The sequence below is a fragment of the Herpailurus yagouaroundi genome, unplaced genomic scaffold, assembly GCF_014898765.1.
Source record: "Herpailurus yagouaroundi ecotype Mexico unplaced genomic scaffold, PumYag 28, whole genome shotgun sequence".
Taxonomy (NCBI): domain Eukaryota; kingdom Metazoa; phylum Chordata; class Mammalia; order Carnivora; family Felidae; genus Herpailurus; species Herpailurus yagouaroundi.
In genome coordinates, this window is record NW_024412376.1 from 11122233 (window position 1) to 11143076 (window position 20844).

General features: G+C 39.3%; 1 protein-coding gene across 5 annotated transcripts in view; it reads right to left on the reverse strand.

Annotated features, from left to right (window-relative positions):
- PBK (PDZ binding kinase) overlaps positions 1–16608 on the reverse strand; it is a 29533-nt gene extending 12925 nt beyond the window's left edge. Inside the window, exons 1-3 of one of the 5 annotated variants that reach the window (XM_040464994.1) lie at positions 16462–16608; positions 10744–10821; positions 5024–5117 (exon numbers count right to left, since the gene is read on the reverse strand). In XM_040464994.1, coding sequence (XP_040320928.1) covers positions 5024–5117; positions 10744–10801 — 152 coding nt within the window. In that variant the 5' untranslated portion in view covers positions 10802–10821; positions 16462–16608. The other 4 variants (XM_040464708.1, XM_040464790.1, XM_040464928.1 and 1 more) reach the window with 4 other exon arrangements.
- Positions 16609–20844: the final 4236 nt, after the last annotated feature.

The window sequence follows — 20844 nt, forward strand, 5'->3', positions numbered from 1 at the left end:
TTACAGAATGGTAAATAATAAACATTAATGTCCAAGAAGTTTAAAGAAGAGATGTACAAAAAACATTTGACTCATATATGACCATGCAAAGAATAACAGATTGTTCTTAACCAACAAATATTGTGTCCCTACACTAGCCAGTCCATCCTACACTGTTCACCATCTACCCAAAAGACATATGTTTAAGGAGATAATAAACATACAAATGAGAAAAAAATATAAAGTGTCTATTTTCTAGGAAGATACAGCCATTTTAAGAATATTTAAGGTGTAAACATTTTGAAGTCTAAATAAATAGGTAAAACAAAGTCAGGGAAAAGTTTACCTGATAAAGTAGGTAGTTATTTATAGGTACGGCAAATTAACAAGGACAAAGTGTATGCGACATATGGGCACAAAAGCTAATGAAAGAGCCTCAAAAGTTAGAGATAAAAAGTTTAACAATAGGAAGATAAAACAATAGACAGAGCCAAGAACCTACCACTTCATGAACACAGCTCTATGATCACAGGACCTTTTTTCTCTCTTTTTTTAAATAAAAAAAAAACATGCACTTAAAGGATTGCTAGATTTAATTTACATACATCTATCATACACAAGTTTATCCAAACTATTCTTAAACCTCCAGTTTTAGATAACAACAGTATTTGAAGATGACCTCTTCCATACCATTTTATTATGAAAAATATATTTTTCAGGGTGCCTGGGTGGCTCAGTCTGTTAAACGTCCGTCTCTTGATATCGGCTCAGGTTGTTGTGATCTCTTGGTCCTGAGATCGAGCTCCACTGCAATGACAGTGCAGAGCCTGCTTGGGATTCTCTCTTTCCCTCTCTCTCCGCCCTTCCCCTGCTGGTGTGAGCTCGCACTCTCTCAAAATAAACTTAAAAATATGAAAAATAATACACTACAATTTTATTTGAGGCTAGTCATTTTTAGAAATAAATTTGGAATCTTCACAATGAGGCACATGCACACTCTCTCTCAAAATAAATAAACATTAAAAAAAAAAGAAAAATATGTATTTCAAGTTTCAAAGGGTACCCCTCAACTCCTGAGTGTTTAGAATTCAGTGAACAGGGGCACCTGGGTGGCTCAGTCAGTTAAGCAACCAACTTTGGCTCAGGTCATGATCTCCCGGTTCATGGGTTCAAGCCCCATGTTGGGCTCTGTGCTGACAGCTCAGAGCCTGGAGCCTGTTTCAGATTCTGTGTCTCCCTCTCTCTCTGCCCCTCTCCTGATCACTCTGTGTCTCTCTCTCTCTCTCTCTCTCTCAAAAATACATAAACATTAAAAAAATCTTAGAATTCAGTGAACAATTCCATATTTGCCTTTTCCATAACATATCTCAATCTACAGACATATTTATGAAATCTGAATAAAATATTTTGCCAAACTATATGTTGGTTTGTTGAAAAGATAAAACAGGCAGATCTTTAATGAGACCGCAGTAGGAAAAAAGATAAAAGAAGACCCGAACAATAATATTGTTAACAAAAACAGCCACAGATTTGTCAGAGATACAAAAATATGTGAATAAATACGACTTTTACCTCAATAAAATTAAAAGACAAAATGGACAAATTTCTAAGAAAACATAATCAAGAGTTTATAATATCCTTGTAACAAACAGTAAGCCTAAATAATTTTACAAGTGAGTTTATTAAACTTTCAAGGAAGCTATCGTTCCATCTTACATAAACTGTTCCAGGGAATAGAAAGAAAGGGGACTATGAATTTAGTATAACCTTAATAAACAAATCAAACAGGGACAGCGAAAATGGAAAATCACAAGCCAATTCCACTTAAATCATATCTGTAAAACTCCTAAAAAGCAAAATGAAGCCAGCAGTTTTATTAAAAAATAGTAATATATCACAACTAAGTTAATTTAGGAATGCAAATTTGATTTAACATAAAAAAATATAGACTTCTAGATTAAAATCATAGCTTGAAACTACACATATGATTTTGATACCTCCCAAGCCCCACTAACATAAAAGCAAATGGGTATATTAAGACCTATCTCCAACAAGAAGAATGGAAATAATGCAGAGGAGACAACACCTTTCTGGAAGCTTGGAAAAAAGATTAAAGTAACTGACTTAACAGGCCCAGTGAACTTCCTGAAAGTTACTTAAAAAGCAGGGGCGCCTGGGTGGCTCCGTCGGTTAAGCGTCTGACTTTGGCTCAGGTCATGATCTCATGGTCCGTGAGTTTGAGCCCCGCGTCGGGCTCTGTGCTGACAGCTCAGAGCCTGGAGCCTGTTTCAGATTCTGTGTCTCCCTCTCTCTCTGCCCCTCCCCTGTTCATGCTCTCTCTCTGTCTCAAAAATAAATAAACGTTAAAAAAAAAAAAAAAGCAGATGAATTCCTAGATGCCCTCCCCAATTCTGTATCACTAGCAGTTGTCCACCTCCTAATCCCCCGGCTTCTGAAGACTGGAGACTGGCTTTGGAAGGGATAAAGGCAGAGGGTCTTTAACTGAGATTAGTACTGGCACAGTTGAGAACCTGTGAACCACACGAGGAAAGGGTAATTCGTGGCCAGATGCACACTAAATGCTCAATGTGTTTTCACATGTGTATATTAATATCCAGATCCGGATACAGAGCACTTATAGCACCCTCAAAAGACTCACGATGCCATTTTAGAATGGAAAACTTTCAGATAGTTCATTAAAAACAAGACAGACAGGGGCACCTGGGTGGTTCAGTCAACTAAGCATCTGACTTTGGCTCAGGTCATGATCTCATGGTCTGCAGGTTTGAGTCCCGTTTCAGGTTCTGCTGACGGCTCAGAGCCTGAGGCCTGCTTTGGATTCTGTGTCTCCCTCTCTCTACCCCTCCCCCACTCATGCTCTGTCTAAAAATTTTTTAAAAAAAGAGAGACAAAAATGAAAAAATAGACATATCAGAAGATGAGGATGGAGAAATCTCCCAGAAAACAGGGCAAAAAGACAGAGAGAAAGAAGAACCCCCCCCCGCAAAAGGAATTCCTGATAGAGAAGAGAATGGGGGGTAGGGGGGAAAGGTGGTAAAAACTATCAACAAAGTAATTTAAAAAACAGTATCTTAAAATTTAAGAGTAGGAATTTTCAGATTCCAAAAGGTCCATACCCATGTATGTCATTGTGAAATTTCAGGAACACTGGTGACAAACACAAGGTTCCAGGACAGTGGGAGGGACAGATTACATAAAACAGATCATATAAAAAGCTTCAGAAATGTCAACAGCGCCACTATAAGCTAATAAACAATGGAGCAATGCCCCCGAAATTCTAGAGGAAAATTATTTCCAGAGGAGAATTGTGATCCAGAAAAACAAAAAGGGCCATTCAAGTACATGGGTAAAATGAAAACATTTTCAAAAATGCAAATTCCCAAAAATCTACTTCCTGTGCATCTTTTCATGGGGAGCTACTAATGCCCTCAATCAAAATGAAATGTAAACCAAGAAACAGTAAGATGTAAGATACAGAAAAACAGGATCCAATTCACTAGAGAAGTAAAGGAAATGTCCAGGTTCCCAGTAAAAGAAAATCCCGGGTTGACAGGGCCACATTAGGAGTGGTATGGTCAGGCAGTGAGGGCTATTTTTCAGTATCAACAATGTGAAGCTTTCTAATTAAGTCTCTCATACATAGAACTTTGTTGGCAACACAGTTTACATTTAAGGACATTTTTTTAAAAGGGGGGAAAACGAGACTAACCATGAACCTGTGAGAAATGTTTTCCTTTCAAAATAGTTTGGACAAGAGTTTTTAGACACTAAAGAATGTCCAGAAAACAAATAGCACAGAAACACACAAAGAAGGTGTTTAAACTGCAAAAATTCTTCAAGAATAGCCACTTATATATAATTGCTATGTTATTCTCAATTCATTAGCTTTAAAAAAAATTTTTTTTAACATGTATCTATTTTTGAGAGACAGAGACAGAGCACGAGCAGGGGAGAAGCAAAGAGAGAGGGAGGCACAGAATCTGAAGCAGGCTCCAGGCTCTGAGCTGGCAGCACAGAGCCTCAAGTGGGGCTCAAACTCATGAACCATGAGATCATGGCCTGAGCCGAAGTTGGATGCTTAACTGACTGAGCCACCCAGGCGGCCCTCAATTCATTAGCTTTTTACTGAAGAAAGCATTTCTATTTGGAAACAACATAAACCTGGATGAAGCTAAGGATACGGTGGAAGTCAGACTAATTCTAAGAATGCATTAAAGAATATATATTGACCTAAGTTGTTTGCCACTTAAGAAACATGAAACTAGGTACAGAGTAATGAGTCAAAGAAAAAAAAAATTTTGTTTTAAGTTTTTATTTTTTTATTGAGAGAGTGGGGAAGAGCAGAGACAGAGGGAGAGACAGAATCCCAAGCAGGGTCCGCACTGTCAGCACAGAGCCTTGACAAGGGGCTCGATCCCACAAACTGTGAGATCATAACCTGAGCAGAAATCAATAGTCAGACGCTTAATCGACTGAGCCTCCCAGGCGCCCCTACAGAAACAATTTTTTTAAGAATGTGTTTGTTGACACTTATAATTTCATTTTTCTTTTAACACAAATTTCCTGCTTTAAAATCCTGTATATACCCTTCTCACTTAACGACAGAAGAAATAAAAAACTTTACTTCTTTAAATGAGAGCATCTTGAGAAGGCCACTCTACAAACAGAGATTAGCAGTCATTGACATCCCCCAATATTAGCATCCTTTCTGAGATTTTCTTATTGAGAATCCTGCATTGTTACCATACAGGAACCCCTTTCCTCTATCCCTTTCCCTTCCCACACAAGCCAAGGAAAAATTGTAAATTACTTCTTCAGTAACCCATCACCAGGAAGTTAGGAGAAAAGTATACCAGGAAAAACTCTTGACAAATTATAAAATGTTCTAGGACTGGAATATAGCAGTCGGAAAAGGTCAGGAACATACCTCAAATCAAAATATTTGAATTTTCATATTCTTTGTCTCCAAGTACAGTGCATCTATGTTTCATGTGGAAAGGTTAATCTGGAATGTTATACTCACCTTTTCATAAGGTAGACATTTACTCCAGTACCAAAGCCAAGCTTCTGCATAAATGGAGAGGCAGGAATATTTATACATGGAGTTGAACATAGTGCTGATGTCAGAAAAAGAAATAAAAAATAGAAAGTTAATGTTTGAAAAGACCTCTACACAAGCATCCTAATATTTTCAACATATGAGTATTAATTGGCATAGTCTTTTGGAGAGCAATCTGATACTATTATCTACCCTAATTTTAAACGGATATCCTTTGACTATGTCTACTTTTGGAGCCCTATCTTATGGCAACACCGAAGCAGGGGTCAGCAAACAGCCTATTTTTGTTTGGCCCACAAGCTAAGATTTATTCTTAGATTATGAAAGTGTTGTGAAGAAATAAATAAAGAAGAATATGAGGGGTGCCTGGCTGGCTCAGTCAGTAGAGCATGCAACTCTTGATCTCGGGGTTGTGAGTTTGAGCCTCATGTTTGGTGCAGAGATTACTTAGAAATAAAACAGTCCATAGAGTCCCTATGTGGCCCACAAAGCCTGAACTATTTACTATATGCTGTTTGCCAATGATTGAAAGACATCATAGACACACGTGCATGCACACATATATATTTGAATACTGTGGATCTGATTTTGTGACTGCAAAAAACAAACAAAACATCTAAGTAGTCATCACTGGAGTCATAATTATACTATATTTGTATTACAGAGCATGATACAGTCATTAAAAAAGATGAGATAGAGGAGTCCTACTTTTGTTCGTGAACAATTGAACAATCTTCTCATCATGAACAATTAAAAAACTTGATACAAGTTTTCAGACATTTGACAACAAATGTCTGAGAGAAGAAAAACAAATGAGGTAAGGCCTAGCATTGCCCTAACTTATTGCTTGAAGGCACTTTCTGGGCTGCAGCACAAAGAGATAGAGCCCAGAAATCTTAATCAAATTTAGAAGATGGAGATCAAGGGTCAAGGAGGCCTAAGAAGCTAGAATTTGTGGAGCAGGGAACTACAGGGAGCCAGAAAATGAGAGAGAAAGCTCCAGAGAGCTGAAAAGAGGTCTCCCTTTGTGTGTTTGGTTATCTGACATACGATGAATAGAACGTCCCAAAGTGAAGGAAAGCACCAAATGCAAGCAGTAGACTCAACGACAGTCAGAGATCACACAGGTCTAGGAATAGTTCTCTCCCCATCAGCCAGAGTGTGGTAACTCTGTAACACACAGGGTATTGATTAAAGTCCTCTAAATGGTCACAATTTAATAGTATAGCTATATTTTAGCCCAAGGAAAAGGTTTAGAATAAAGCTTCAAAGCCTCAAAAGAAATAAGCTAATAATGTGCAGGTAACTGGACCATAACAAAATCACACACCTTTGCAAGGAACAAGAAAATATAGCCCTCAACAATGTAAAATGTCCAGCAGCCGAAAAAAAATTACCAGGCACGAAAGGAGAAACATAATCCATACCAGGAAAAAAATAAACCAATAGAAATATACCATAAAATGACAGTAACGGAGACTTTGGAGGTTAAGAACCTTAAAATGTAAATCTTACTCAGTAATGTAAAGGAAAATGTGAGCAGAACAAGCAAAGAAGATGTAAAAAACAAACAAAAAAAAAAAAACAAACAATCTCATGGGACTTCAAGGAATAAAAAATACAATGGATAAGAATAACATCATCTTAGAGGAGAAAGTAACTAAATTTTAAGACAAAGCAACAAAAACTACCAAAATGAAGCACAGAAAAAAAAAAAGACTAGGAAAAATATACAGGGGTGTCTGGGTAGCTCAGTCAGTTAAATTTCTGACTCGTGGTTTCAGCTCAGGTCTCGATCTCACAGTTGTCAGACAGAGTCCCCTGTCAGGCTCCTTGCTGGGTGTGGAGCCTGCTTGAGCTTCTCTCTCTCTCCCTCTGCCCCTCCCCTGCTCGCACATGCTCTCGTGTGTGTTCATACTCTCTCTGTGTAAAAATAATAAAAATAAAGGAAAAATCTAAAGAAATCACCAGTGAGCTATTAGACAATAGCAAAATAGATTTAATCCAATCACAGGGAATTACATTAAAGGTAAATAGTCTAAACAGTGTTGTCCAATAGAACTCTCTGTCATGATGGAAATATTCTGTATCTGTGTTGTCCACTATGGTAGTCACTAGCATATGTGGTTATTGAGCACTTGAAAAGTAGTACAACTGAGGAACTAAATTTGTAATTGTATTTAATTTTAATTCATTTGAACCTAAATTAAAAAAAAATTTTTTTTAATATTTATTCATTTTTGAGAGACAGAGTGTGAGCGGGAGAGGGGCAGTGAGAGAGGGAGACACAGAATCTAAGGCAGGCACCAGGCTCTGAGCTGTCAGTACAGAGCCCTACGCAGGGCTTGAACCCACAAATGGGGAGACCATGACCTGAGCTGAAGTTGGATACTTAACCAATCGAGCCACCCTGGCGCCCCATTTGAACCTAAATTTAAATCAGCACATATGGCTAATGACTAAACAGTCCTATTAAGGGCAGAAGTTTCAGAATGGATATAAGCAAAACAAGACATAATTACATGCTGTCTATAATAAACTTACTTTAAATAGAAAAACACAGATGGGTTAAAAGTAAAAAGTTGGAAAACATGCTTCAGACACTAATCAAAATTAAACCGGATTGGTTCTATTACTATCACATAAAGTGAACTTGAAACAGACAGTACAACACTGGATAAAGAAAGACATTTCATAATAGTAAAGGGGTAAATCATCAGGGGTGCCTGGGTGGCTCAGTCGGTTGAGCGTCCAACTTTGGTTCAGGTCATGATCTCACGGTTCATGGGTTCGAGCCCCACACTGGGCTCTGCTGCCAGCTCAGACCCGGGAGCCTGCTTCAAGTTGTGTCTCCCTCTCTCTCTCTGCCCCTCACCCACTCATGCTCTCTGTCTCTCTCCCAAAAATGAATAAACATTAAAAAAAATTTTTTTAATAAAAAAAGGGGTAAATCATCAAAAGAAATAACCATCCTAAATGTATAGGTGTCCAGTAACAAGCTTCAAAATACACAAAGTAACCACTGATAGAACTCAAAAGTAAATCCACAACTGTAGGTGGAGACACCTCTCTCAGTAAGAGAATAAATAAAATCAGTAAAGATACAGAAGATATGAATGAAACAACCTAAGTAAATCAACCAGCTTGACCTAAATGATATTCATGGAACACTGTACCTAACAGCAGAAAGTATGATCTTTCCAAGTGCCTGAAACATTCACCAAAATAGATAAACGTCAAGTCAAGAAAGAAAATATAAAATACAAGTATCAGACATGAAAAAGGAGATATCACCACAGATCCTACTGACATTAGAAGGGTAATAAGGTATTAAGAGTATACATGGATAACAGTTTGACAACTTGAAAGTGAAAAAATTCTATGAAAAACACTAACAAAGCTTACACAAGAAGAAATAAATGATTTGAAGAGCCCTATACCTATTAACCGTGAAGGCGCAGTTAAAATTTTCCTCCTAAAAGCAGGAAAAGACCTCTCTGACCTCAGCCGTAGCAATCTCTTACTCGACACATCCCCAAAGGCAAGGGAATTAAAAGCAAAAATGAATTACTGGGACCTTATGAAGATAAAAAGCTTCTGCACAGCAAAGGAAACAACCAACAAAACTAAAAGGCAACCAACGGAATGGAAAAAGATATTTGCAAATGACATATCAGACAAAGGGCTAGTATCCAAAATCTATAAAGAGCTCACCAAACTCCACACCCGAAAATCAAATAACCCAGTGAAGAAATGGGCAGAAAACAGGAATAGACACTTCTCTAAAGAAGACATCCGGATGGCCAACAGGCACATGAAAAGATGCTCAACGTCGTTCCTCATCAGGGAAATACAAATCAAAACCACACTCAGATATCACCTCACGCCAGTCAGAGTGGCCAAAATGAACAAATCAGGAAACTATAGATGCTGGCAAGGATGTGGAGAAACGGGAACCCTCTTGCACTGTTGGTGGGAATGCAAATTGGTGCAGCCACTCTGGAAAACAGTGTGGAGGTTCCTCAGAAAATTAAAAATAGACCTACCCTATGACCCAGCAATAGCACTGCTAGGAATTGACCCAAGGGATACAGGAGTACTGATGCATAGGGGCACTTGTACCCCAATGTTTACAGCAGCACTCTCAACAATAGCCAAATTATGGAAAGAGCCTAAATGTCCATCAACTGATGAATGGATACAGAAATTGTGGTTTATATACACAATGGAGTACTACATGGCAATGAGAAAGAACGAAATATGGCTCTTTGTAGCAACGTGGATGGAACTGGAGAGTGTGATGCTAAGTGAAATAAGCCATACAGAGAAAGACAGATACCATATGTTTTCACTCTTATGTGGATCCTGAGAAACTTAACAGAAACCCATGGGGGAGGGGAAGGAAAAAAAAGAGGTTAGAGTGGGAGAGAGCCAAAGCATAAGAGACTCTTAAAAACTGAGAACTGAGGGTTGATGGGGGGTGGGAGGGAGGGGAGGGTGGGTGATGGGTACTGAGGAGGGCACCTGCTGGGATGAGCACTGGGTGTTGTATGGAAACCAATTTGACAATAAATTTCATATATTGAAAAATAAATAAATAAATAAATAAAATATAAAGCAAAAAAAAAAAATTTTTCCTCCTAAGAAAACTTCAGGCCACATGGCTTTACTATCAGTAAAGGAAGAAAACCAGTTAAGGAAAAACTATCATTCTACATACACTCTTCAAGAAGAAAGAAACACTTTCCACCTTACTGTATGAATATAGAATACGCTGATATCAAAATCAGAAAGATATTCCCAAAACGGACACCTACAGCCCAATAATCCTTATGAACATAGAAAATATTAGCAAACTGACTGAAGCAATATATAAAATACATCATGACCAAACTGGCTTTACCCCAGGAAGGAAAGGTTGGTTTGACATTTGAAAATTAACATAATTTACCACCTTGAAAACTAAAAAAGCAAGATATCCCAATAGATTTTGAAACAGTTCTTGACAAAGTCAACATCCATTCATAACAACCCTCAACCTGATGAAGGAGAATAGAAGAAAATAAAGTAAATCCCTCAACCTGATAAAGGATAACTATGAAAAACCAAAATCTAACTTCACTAGGAACAAGCAAGTATCCACTTGCACCTCTTCTATTAAAAAATATACTAGAGCCAGTGACATAAAGAAAGAAAAAGGAAATAAAATACAGACTGGTAAAGAAAAAAAGTAACACTGTATTTATTTATCTAAGACAGTACCTACTATGTATATAATAGCCTCAGCAATCTCTAAAAGAGCTAATAGAATAAGTGACTTTAGCATGGTTTCAGGATACTATTTGTTGAAAAGATTACCCTTTATCCACTGAATTGCCTTAGAAAATATCTTTCCCTCCCAGGAGCACTGCAAGTATGAGAAGAGGAAAGATAAAGTAGTTCCTTAATGGTTCAAATTGATTCTTCACCAGGGAGAACGTCCAAATCTATTAGGAGGTCAACAAAATTAGCCAAAAGATGGCCAAACCCTGGCCTACAAAATAAGTCTTGTTAAAATCAACATTATAAAGAAGACTTATGCTAAAATTACTTGTGTATGATAAATAATAACTAGAGGATCAAACTCTAATAATACTAAGACATTTCTAATAGCAGTAACAATGAAGAAAGATTTTATATCTTACCAGATTTCTTTTTTTCAGATAATTTGCTTGGTGTCTTGAAATTATTGATTTCTTCCATTGTAATAATCACTCTAGGTCCTATGATGAAAACAAATTGAAAGTTGCACTCCAGTTCTGCAGAATACAACTCTCATTCATGAAAAAAAAAATCCTATAACACTATGACTCATTTTATCATATAAACATAAAATCTGAGAACTGAAAAAGACCATAACAAATATTTACTTTAATTTTATCTACAAGGAGAAAATTAAAATCTAGAGAGGTACAACTACTTACCCAAGGTCACTGTTTATTTGTTTGTTTGCTTGAATTAAAAAGCAATATATGCACTTGGTAAAAAAAAAAAAAAGGTAATATATACATTTGGTTAAAAAAAAAAAATCACCCAGTACAAAAAGGTGTAGTTAACTTTCCCTCTCACACTTCCCAGGGGCCATTGTTCATAGGTCTTTTATAAGCTTTAAAGAAACTTGTCTATGCAAGAGGCATTCATTTATAATAGCCAAAAAAAGAAAATAGAAGTATTCATCAGATGATGAAAAAACAAAATATGGTATACAACACACACAAGAGAATATTATTCAGTCAGAAGAAAGAGTCCTGATGTATACTGCAAAGTGAATGAACCTTAAGAACATTATGCTAAAGGGAAAGAAGCCAGACACAAGACGCCACATGCATGATTCCGTTTACACAAAACGTCCAAAATAAGCAAATCCACAGACAGAAATTAGATTAGTAATTGCCAGGAGCTGAGGAGAATGGAGAACATAGAGTGACTGCTAGTGGGTACGGGGTATCCTTTTGTGATGATAAAAATGTTCTAAAATTAGGTATTGACTTAACATATTCAACTCTGACTATTCCTAATAAAATCACCAAATTGTATCCTTTCAGAAACTGAATTTTATTTTATGTGAATTATATCTCAATAAATTCTGTAAAAATTATCTATTAACAGAAAATGTACATACTTCATATACAAGCAATTAATCTAAGCTTTTTATTTCTTCTGTAACATATTTCTTAAGGAATCTTTTATTTTTTTTTTTTTAATTTTTTTTTCAACGTTTATTTATTTTTTGGGACAGAGAGAGACAGAGCATGAACGGGGGAGGGGCAGAGAGAGAGGGAGACACAGAATCGGAAACAGACTCCAGGCTCTGAGCCATCAGCCCAGAGCCCGACGCGGGGCTCGAACTCACGGACCGCAAGATCGTGACCTGGCTGAAGTCGGACGCTTAACCGACTGCGCCACCCAGGCGCCCCTCTTAAGGAATCTTTTAAATAAAAACTTTAAATATTACTTTTTCTTTTTAAAAAAAAAGTTAGGTTTCATATCAGATCTATTGTAAAGCAAACTGTCACTACATGTCTATAAGCTTGCTTGGTTTGTATCCAAAGTATATAAAGAACTTATACAACACCAAATAATAATTCAATTAAAAATGGGCAGAAGACACGAACAGACAATTTTTCCAAAGAAGACATAGATGGCCAACAGGCACATGATGAAAAGATGTTCATCATCACCCCATCAGGGTAATGCAAATCAAAACCACAATGAGGTATCACCTCACACCTGTCAGAATGGCTAAAATCAAAATCACAAGAAACAAGTGTTGATGAGGATGTGGAGAAAAAAGAACCCTCATGCACTGTTGGTGGGAATGCAAACTGGTGCAGCCACTATGGAGGACAGTATGGAGGTTCCTCAAAAAATTGCAAATAGAACTACCCTATGATCCAGTAATCTCACTACTGGGTATTTACCCAAAGAATATCAAAACACTAATTCAAAGGGATACATGCACCCTGAAGTCTATTGCAGCATTATTTGCAATAGCCAAATAATGGAAACAACCCAAGTGTCCATCAATAAATGAATGGATAAAGATGATGTGGTTTATACATGCAATGGAATATTAGCCATTAAAAAAGAATGAAAGCTTGCCACATGCAACAACATGGATGGATCGAGAGAGTATAATGCTAAGTGAAATAAGCCAGTCAGAGAAAGACAAATACCATATGATTTCACTCATATGTGGAATTATAAAAAACAAAACAAATGAACAAAGGTGGCAGGGGGAAACAAAAACAAACCAAAAAACTGACTCTTAACTATAGAGAACAAGTTGGTGGTTCCCAGGGGGAAGGATGGGGAGGATGGGTGAAATAGGTGAAGAGGATTAAGAGTACACTTATCTTGGGGTGCCTGGGTGGCTCATTCGGTTAAGCTTCCGACTTCAGCTCAGGTCATGATCTCATGGTCTGTGGGTTCAAGCCCCGCATCAGGCTTTGCGCTGACAGCTCAGAGCCTGGAGCCTGCTTCGGATTCTGTGTCTCCCTCTCTCTCTGCCCCTCCCCCACTCTCATTTTGTCTCACTCTGTCTCTCAAAAATAAATAGATGTAAAAAAAAAAACTTTTTTAAAGTACACTTCTCTTGAGTACTGAGTAATATACAGAACTGCTGAATCACTATATTGTACACCTGAAATGAATACAACTATATTCTAACTGTATTCACTGTATGCTAACTACACTGGAATTTAAATTAAAAAATAAATTAAATATGGGGCACCTGGGTGGCTCAGTCAGTTAAGCAACTGACTTTGGCTCAGGTCATGATCTCACGGTTGGTGGGTTCAAGCCCTGTGTTGGGCTCTGTGCTGACAGCTCAGAGCCTGGAGCCTGCTTCAGATTCTGTGTCTCCCTCTCTCTCTGTTCCTCCCCTGCTCATTCTCTGTCTCTCAAAAATAAATAAATGTTAAAAAAATAATTAAAAAATAAATTAATTAATTAAATATTGGGAGACAGAGACCATATGTTTAAATTTTGTATAGAGCCCAAAGAAATAGCATTTTAAAAAACTCTGCCAAGAAAAATCACCTTAAAGGCCCAGCTTTGTCTATTAATGAGACCTTTGTAGTTTTTTTTTTTAATGTAGCTACAGTCACCACTGTCTTTGGATTTACCTGAATTTAGAACACCAAAGATCCCCTTTCCATGCAAATATACACTAATTTTACCAAGTGAAACGTTTAACTGGAAGGGAGGAACACGTTTTTTCAGAACAAGTTTCATACTTTTCAGGAAGGATAAACTATTTTAACAGAGTGGGCTGAAGCAGCTACTTCTACTTTGGAAGTAATTTCCCCATGTGGTTCTGATTCCCCTTCTTCCTTCTTCATTCATCTACCCTCACGAGAAGTTGTAAAGGGGGCACTGCAATGACCTTCTAAGACTTCTGTCTACCTAAGGGAAGCTATTCTTCATTCACTCAGTCAGCAGACACTTATTGAGCATGTACCATGTACTGGGCACTGTTCTAGGCCCTGGAGACCCAGCAGTGAACAAGACCCAAACAAACAGTAGAAGAAACACATAAGGATATATAGTCAGGGGAGATATACACCAGTGAAGGGAGTCAGAGTATTGGGAAAGGGCTTGAAATCTGAGTTAGGGTGGTCAAAGGAGGTTCATCTGAAGAGATTCATTTGAAGGAAGTGAGGGAGCTAGCCCAGGGGAGCTGCATCTAGGGGAAGTATGCAGGACAAAAGTAGTGAATATAAAGGCCCTGAGGCAGAAATAAATGTTCAAGGAAAAGCTAAGAGGGCAGGACTAGGAAAAGGGAGAAGGAAATGAAGAAACAAGAGTTTGGGGGTGCAGGATGGCAAATCAAGCAGAGCACTGAAGCCATAAAGACTTCAGCTTCTTCCACAGAGCTTCAGTCACCATAAGGATTTCAGCTCTTGCTGGGTTCTGGATGTTATTATGAATCTGGAACCAATAAGATTTCCTAATGTTTGGATTTTTGTTAGGAATGAGAGAAAAGTCAAGGATAGCTCTAAGTTTTCAGACTGAGCAACTGAAAGAATAGAGGTGCCATCACTGAAATCAGGAACTCAATTCTGAATGCTTGATTAAACATTTGAGTAAAAACGTGAAGTAGGCAGCTGGATATAGGTCTGAAATCCAAGTTGAAGATACAAATTTGTGGCACATTAGCATGTATATGGTATTAAAGTCAAGAGACTGGATAAGATCACCTAAAGAGTATATACAGATAGAAAACAGAGCTCTGAGGAATGAACGTAAGAAATGAGGAAAAGAGTAACCTGAGATGTAACCATGTTACTCATGTAACCAAGAGTAACCATGGATGCTGAGCCAGATGCGAGGCTGGAACTCATGAACCGTGAGATCATGACCTGAGCAGAAACCAAGAGTCAGTCACGTAACTGACAGTCACCCAAGGGCCCCTAAACAAGTCTTTTAACATTACTTTCTAGAACACTCTAGGGCTCAGTTCCACTTTCCACTCGAAGCTACTTATATCTAAAGAGGCCACACCCTATCTATGCCTAAACTGTTTTGTCGTGGAAAAAGATGCCTGAGGCATCTATACACAGTTTAGGTCTCAGTCTGACAGATGGCTTCTGGCCACAAGCCCAAACTCTCATATTATATATAATCTCTCTCTGTATATAGATCTATCTATATATTAATTGCTAAATAACCATTGTAATCTAAATCACAAAATCCTTACGAAGATAATAGCATAAAATTGTGATTATCTTACATGAAGATACATTAGAAATGAGAGTAGTAGGGCTAGGCAAAATTTCATAGTCTATGGAGTATTTAGGATATTTAAAAAAAATCAAGTACTGTTTAAGAAGCAGTACTTAATAATTAACAGAGCTCAGCAAGCTAATCAAAAGATCTATTGGATCAGATGTCAATAACTTTTGGACCCTAAGCCACCCTAGGACTAAACAAATACATGGATCCTACTGGGTAGAGCTAAAGTGTATAGACAGACAGGAAAAAAAGAAAAAAACAACAAAATGAGAGAATTGGTAGCGTTAATTGAAAAAAGGAAAATGGGCAGGAAAGGTAGACTGAAAAAGAAAGGGAAAGTTCTGACCAGATTATTTCTACGGTCCTGTACACTTTACACGCTATGGATTCCTACACGTAGAGTCACATGACTGTTCATCCCCTGATCCAGGAGCGTATAGCGGGCTGGTTGTTAAAATCCCTCTTCCACCTGCTCAGTCACCTCACTTGAAAAATGAAAGCAACATCAGGTGAGACGTTCAAAGAGGGGAACGTCTTTCTCAATCCCCACCTCTTTCTCCTCTTTCTCAATCCCCACCCTCTCCATTCCCACCAGAAATCCTTCACCAATTCCAGCCGCCCCTAAGAGCTGGAATTGAGACTCACTCGGCTGGGGGGTAATGAACCGCCGTTTCCACCAGGCACGCGCCCCCGTGTTCGAATCTGGTGCATCTAAGCTGTACCTACACACTGGGGTCCAGCCTCAAGCAGACAGACACCAGAGTCCTGGGCCTACACGGTCTATAAAACCAATTGTAAAATACAGACACCTTGCTAGACGGGTGCTCACCATCACCTTCTCCTGCGGATATTCCTTAAAAGTACACATGGCTAGGCTGCTCTTGAGAAAAGGCAATTTCTTTCTTGAAATCCCCACCCTATCCGTGATTCAGACTCGGGTTTGGGTTGCAAACATTTTTCGAAAAGTCATTCCCAGTGTAACGCCACATTCCCAACGTCTTCACCTTTCCCTCTAGGCCCCTGAACGGTCACGAAGCAAACGCAGAGGAGTCGGCTGGGGGCGGGGGCGCGTTCGGCTCCAACCCGGGCTCACGCGTGGTCGGGGGTCCGCAAAAAGCTCCCCTTACCGCAGCCGCGCTGGAGTGGAGAGGTCCAGGCCAAGGCTATCTTGAACACTGATCCCGCGTGGCCGCCAACAAGACCTTCAGCGGCTGCCTCAGCGCCCCGCCACCTGCCAACACGCGAACTTGCTAACAGTCGCTCCGACGGGACACTCCCCGCTTTCAAAACCGCGCGCGCCGCCCCTGCGAGGCCGTAAACTACGGGGTGGCGCGAAGGACATAACAAGCCGTTCTTGCTTGTTCTCGCAAGTCGTTTCCCGGCCTTTCCTAGTCTCCGCGAGCGTATCTTGCTATCAAACGGGGACGCCTTGAAGACAAATAAAAGGAAGAAGCTCACGAAAGGACAAACAGATTTTTATAGCCACGGTCAGCCTTCCACAGGGACAACTCCGGTTAAAAAGAATATTTATACATGTACTTAAGGCTGAAATTCTTCCCCAGTTACAAACAGTGGTCTCAAAATGTGTGATGATCATTATATAAATTTTTATTACAGATTTATTTGGTCATGAAACACTCTAACTAGAAATGCATTAGCCTCGAGTAACAATTATTTTTGGCTATGAAGAAAAATATTTAGAAATCTTGCTAACTCTTGTAATGACCACTTTCAGTTCAACATTTGTTCATTTCATTTATAGAGCACCTCCCATTTGCCAGGTTTGTATCGAAAGCCACTGCACAGGATGGACTATAGTAGTTACTACAAGAGGCACACAGATGAAGTCATAGAATGACCTCCTGAGCAGAAGAGCTTAGACTCTGTGGAGTAGGAGTGGGAGGGGAGGGATGAGGAAATGCCCTAAGAAAACACACACACACACACACACACACACACACACACACACACACCCCATTATACAAAAAAGACTATTTTGTAGGTCATTATGATCGTAAACTCATTTTTCAATTAAGGACACTATGGCACAGAGATGTTAAGTCATTTGCCTAGAGTCACAGAGCTAATAAATGGTAGAATCAGAATTTGAACCCATGTTGAACTTGGACTCCTTCTTTAACAAATGTGCTCAAACTTTCTTCCAACACACACACACACACACACACACACACACACACACACCCCTCCACCTCCAGAGCCTTCCCATTTGGTCACCCTCTGCTAAGCATAGATGATCTCATTGCACCTTCCTATTTGCACGCTAACTTTTTTTTTTTATAGAGGCATAATATAAACCTCATCATCTTTTTTTTAAATATCTATTTATTTTTGAGAGAGACAGAGACAGAGTGTGAGTGGGGGAGGGGCAGAGAGAGAGGGAGACACAGAATCTGAAACAAGATCCAGGCTCTGAGTTGGGAGCTCAGAGCCCAATGTAGGGCTTGAACCCACGAACCTGAAATCATGACCTGAGCCAAAGTTGAAGGCTTAACTGATTGAACCACCCAGGCACCCGGAGGGGGAGAGAGAGGGAGAGAGCGAGAGAGCGAGCGAGCATTAAGCAGGCTCCACGCTCAGCACAGAGCCCAATTTGGGGCTCCATTCTATGCCCCTGGTATGCTGACTGACCTGAGGTGAAATCAAGAGTCAGACACTCAACTGGGTGAGCCACCCAGGCACCTCTAATTTCCTCATTTTTTTTAATCTATAATTTTCTACATTTTTAATTAAATCCTATTTTTTTTACAATTCTCTATTTTCTATTCTTACTGGCTAATAAAATCCTGCCTAAAGCTAGAGACTTAGAGCTTCATTAACCACTACTTGTGGGAAAAAACTCCAGGGAGATGAGGGTATTGACACAGGTGTAACATGAGGCAGAAAATATTCACAAGAATGAAAGCCTTTGGGTAAAGACTTATAACCATCCTGTTTCCCATCTTGCAACCAAAAAAGTATCTCCAGAGATTATTGAGAGAAACATCTGAATTTCATAAGCTTAATGTTATTGCCTGTGAAATGGAATTGTTAAATCTCAAAATCCTGCATGCCAGTCAGTTGTCATGGAAACAGCTTCCCACTTGGACTGGTTATTTCTTTCAGGGTGTAAATGGCCTGGAATCCTTGGTTTAGGCAAAAGAACCCCAAACTCTATTTGGCTCTGGGCTGGTTGTACCCAAAGGAATATCTGCATTGTCACCTTTTTTATGGCATAAATTCCAGCTTCTCCGTTCAAGGCCTTCTCTTCTGACTTTCAAGAGCCTAGTTGGAAGCAAAAAAAAAAAAAAAAAAAAAATCTTAACATTTTTTTCCTGCTGCTGTTACATTTGCATTCTCTTTCTTTTTTTTTAAACATTTATTTATTATTGACAGAGAGGGACAGAGCATGAGCAGGGGAGGGGCTGAGAGATGGGGAGACACAGAACCTGAAGTAGGCTCCAGGCTCTGAGCTGTCAGCACAGAGCCTGACACGGGGCTCGAACCCACAAACTGAGAGATCATGACCTGAGCCGAAGTTGGATGCCCAACTGACTGAGGCACCCAGGCGCGCCACATTTGCATTTTCTTTGAGGCCATATGGATCTAATGATTGGCTAGAAGAATGGTGGGAACTTTTTGGAAAGAGGAAGAAAAATACATTTCAACATTTTCATCTTCTCACATCCGTATATCCAACCAGTCAATTTGACATGTCCCTAGGGTGCTGTTTAGGCATCCGGAACGGTTTGTCAGGCTTCCCAAGATGTGGAAATGCCTCTGTGTCATCCCTTTCCAGGGAGAGGACTTTGGATATGCCAAGCAGCCTGTTTCTTCTCACACAGCTCTAGTTTTCAGGAAATTTCTTTTTTAAATTGGATGTATATCAAACTCTAGCCTAATGACAACATTTAACTAATATATCTTTTAAAGTAATTTCTAGACCCAACTCAGGGCTCGAATTCATAACCCCAAGATCGGAGTCACAGGCTGTACTGACTGAGCCAACCAGGTGTGCCCTTAACTATGACCAACAACTTGGCCTCTTTTTTCTTAGAGTATAACTGTCTACTGGGGAAGGTAGACAATAAATAAGTAATTAAAGCACTTGCAAATTCTGATCAAGGCTGTGGAGAGCATAGGCAGGCTGCTGTGACACAGAATAATGGGCATTTATGTAGAAGGTTCTACTATCACAGGGTAGTCAGAGAAGCTTTATCTAAGGAAATGGTTTTAAACGCAGCCTTCGGGGAACAGAAGGAGCCAGCCTTGGGTAGAACCAGGGAAAGAGCCTTTCAAGTGGAAGGAAAGGTGAGCGCGAAAGCGGTTGGATTGTTTATGGGGCTGAGAAGAGAGAGGAAAAGGTGGCTGGGATATAGTGGAAGGTACGTGAAAGTTGGCCCGGGATGAGGCTGGAGAGCTAAGCGGCCTCTTGGTGCAGTAAGAAGCCATTGAAGAATTTTAACAGCAGAATAACATGGTCTGGTTTTTGGTTAAGGAAGATTACTTTGGAGGGAACATAAAAAAAAACAAAAAACAAAAAACACCTGTTATGGGGCACCTGGGTGGCTCAGTCGGTAAATCATCTGACTCGTGATTTTGGCTCAGGTCATGGTCTCACACTTCACGGGTTTGAGCTTCACGTCGGGTTCTGTGCTGGCAGCAAGGTGCCTGCTTGAGATTTTCTCTCTCCCTCTCTCTCTGTCCCTTCCCCGCTAATGCGCCGTCTCCTCTCTCTCTCTCTCTCTCTCTCTCTCTCAAAATAAATAAATAAACATTAAGAAAAACCAACAACCCTGTCATTTCTTTTGCACAAATGATGCTGGGGCAATTGGATATCCATAGGCAAGAAGAACAGAAAAGAAAGAAGAATCTTTACCCAAAGCTCACCTATAAAAAAGTTAACTCAATGTAACATGGTCCACACCCAGATATATTTTCAGATGAAATGCACGTATGTGCACCAGAAGACATAACTGTTTATAGCAGTGTTATCTGTAATAGTCACACTGGGAAACCACCCAAACATCCATTGACAGTAGAAAGGCTAAATAAATGGTAATATATTTCTACTGTGGAATACTATACAACAATGTCACTATCTGCACCAACTGGGATTAACCTCACAATGCTGAGCAAAGAAGCCAAACACAAAAATATAATATGGCATAATTCCATTTACATAAAGCTCAAAAACAGGCAAAATGAAACCATAGTATTTAGAGGTATGTGTTTAACTGGCAAAAAATATATACAGTAAAACCTTGGTTTACGAGCATAATTCGTTCTGGAAACATAATGCTTGTAATCCAAAGCACTTGTATATCCAAGCGAATTTGCCCATAAGAAGTAGTGGAAACTCTGGGGTGCCTAGGTGGGTCAGTTGGTTAAGTGTCCAACCGTTGGTTTCAGCTCAGGTCATGATCTCACAGTTAGTGGGTTTGAGCCCTGCATCAGGCTCTGCACTGACGGTGTAAAGCCTGCTTGAGATTCTCTCTCTCTACCTCTCTCTC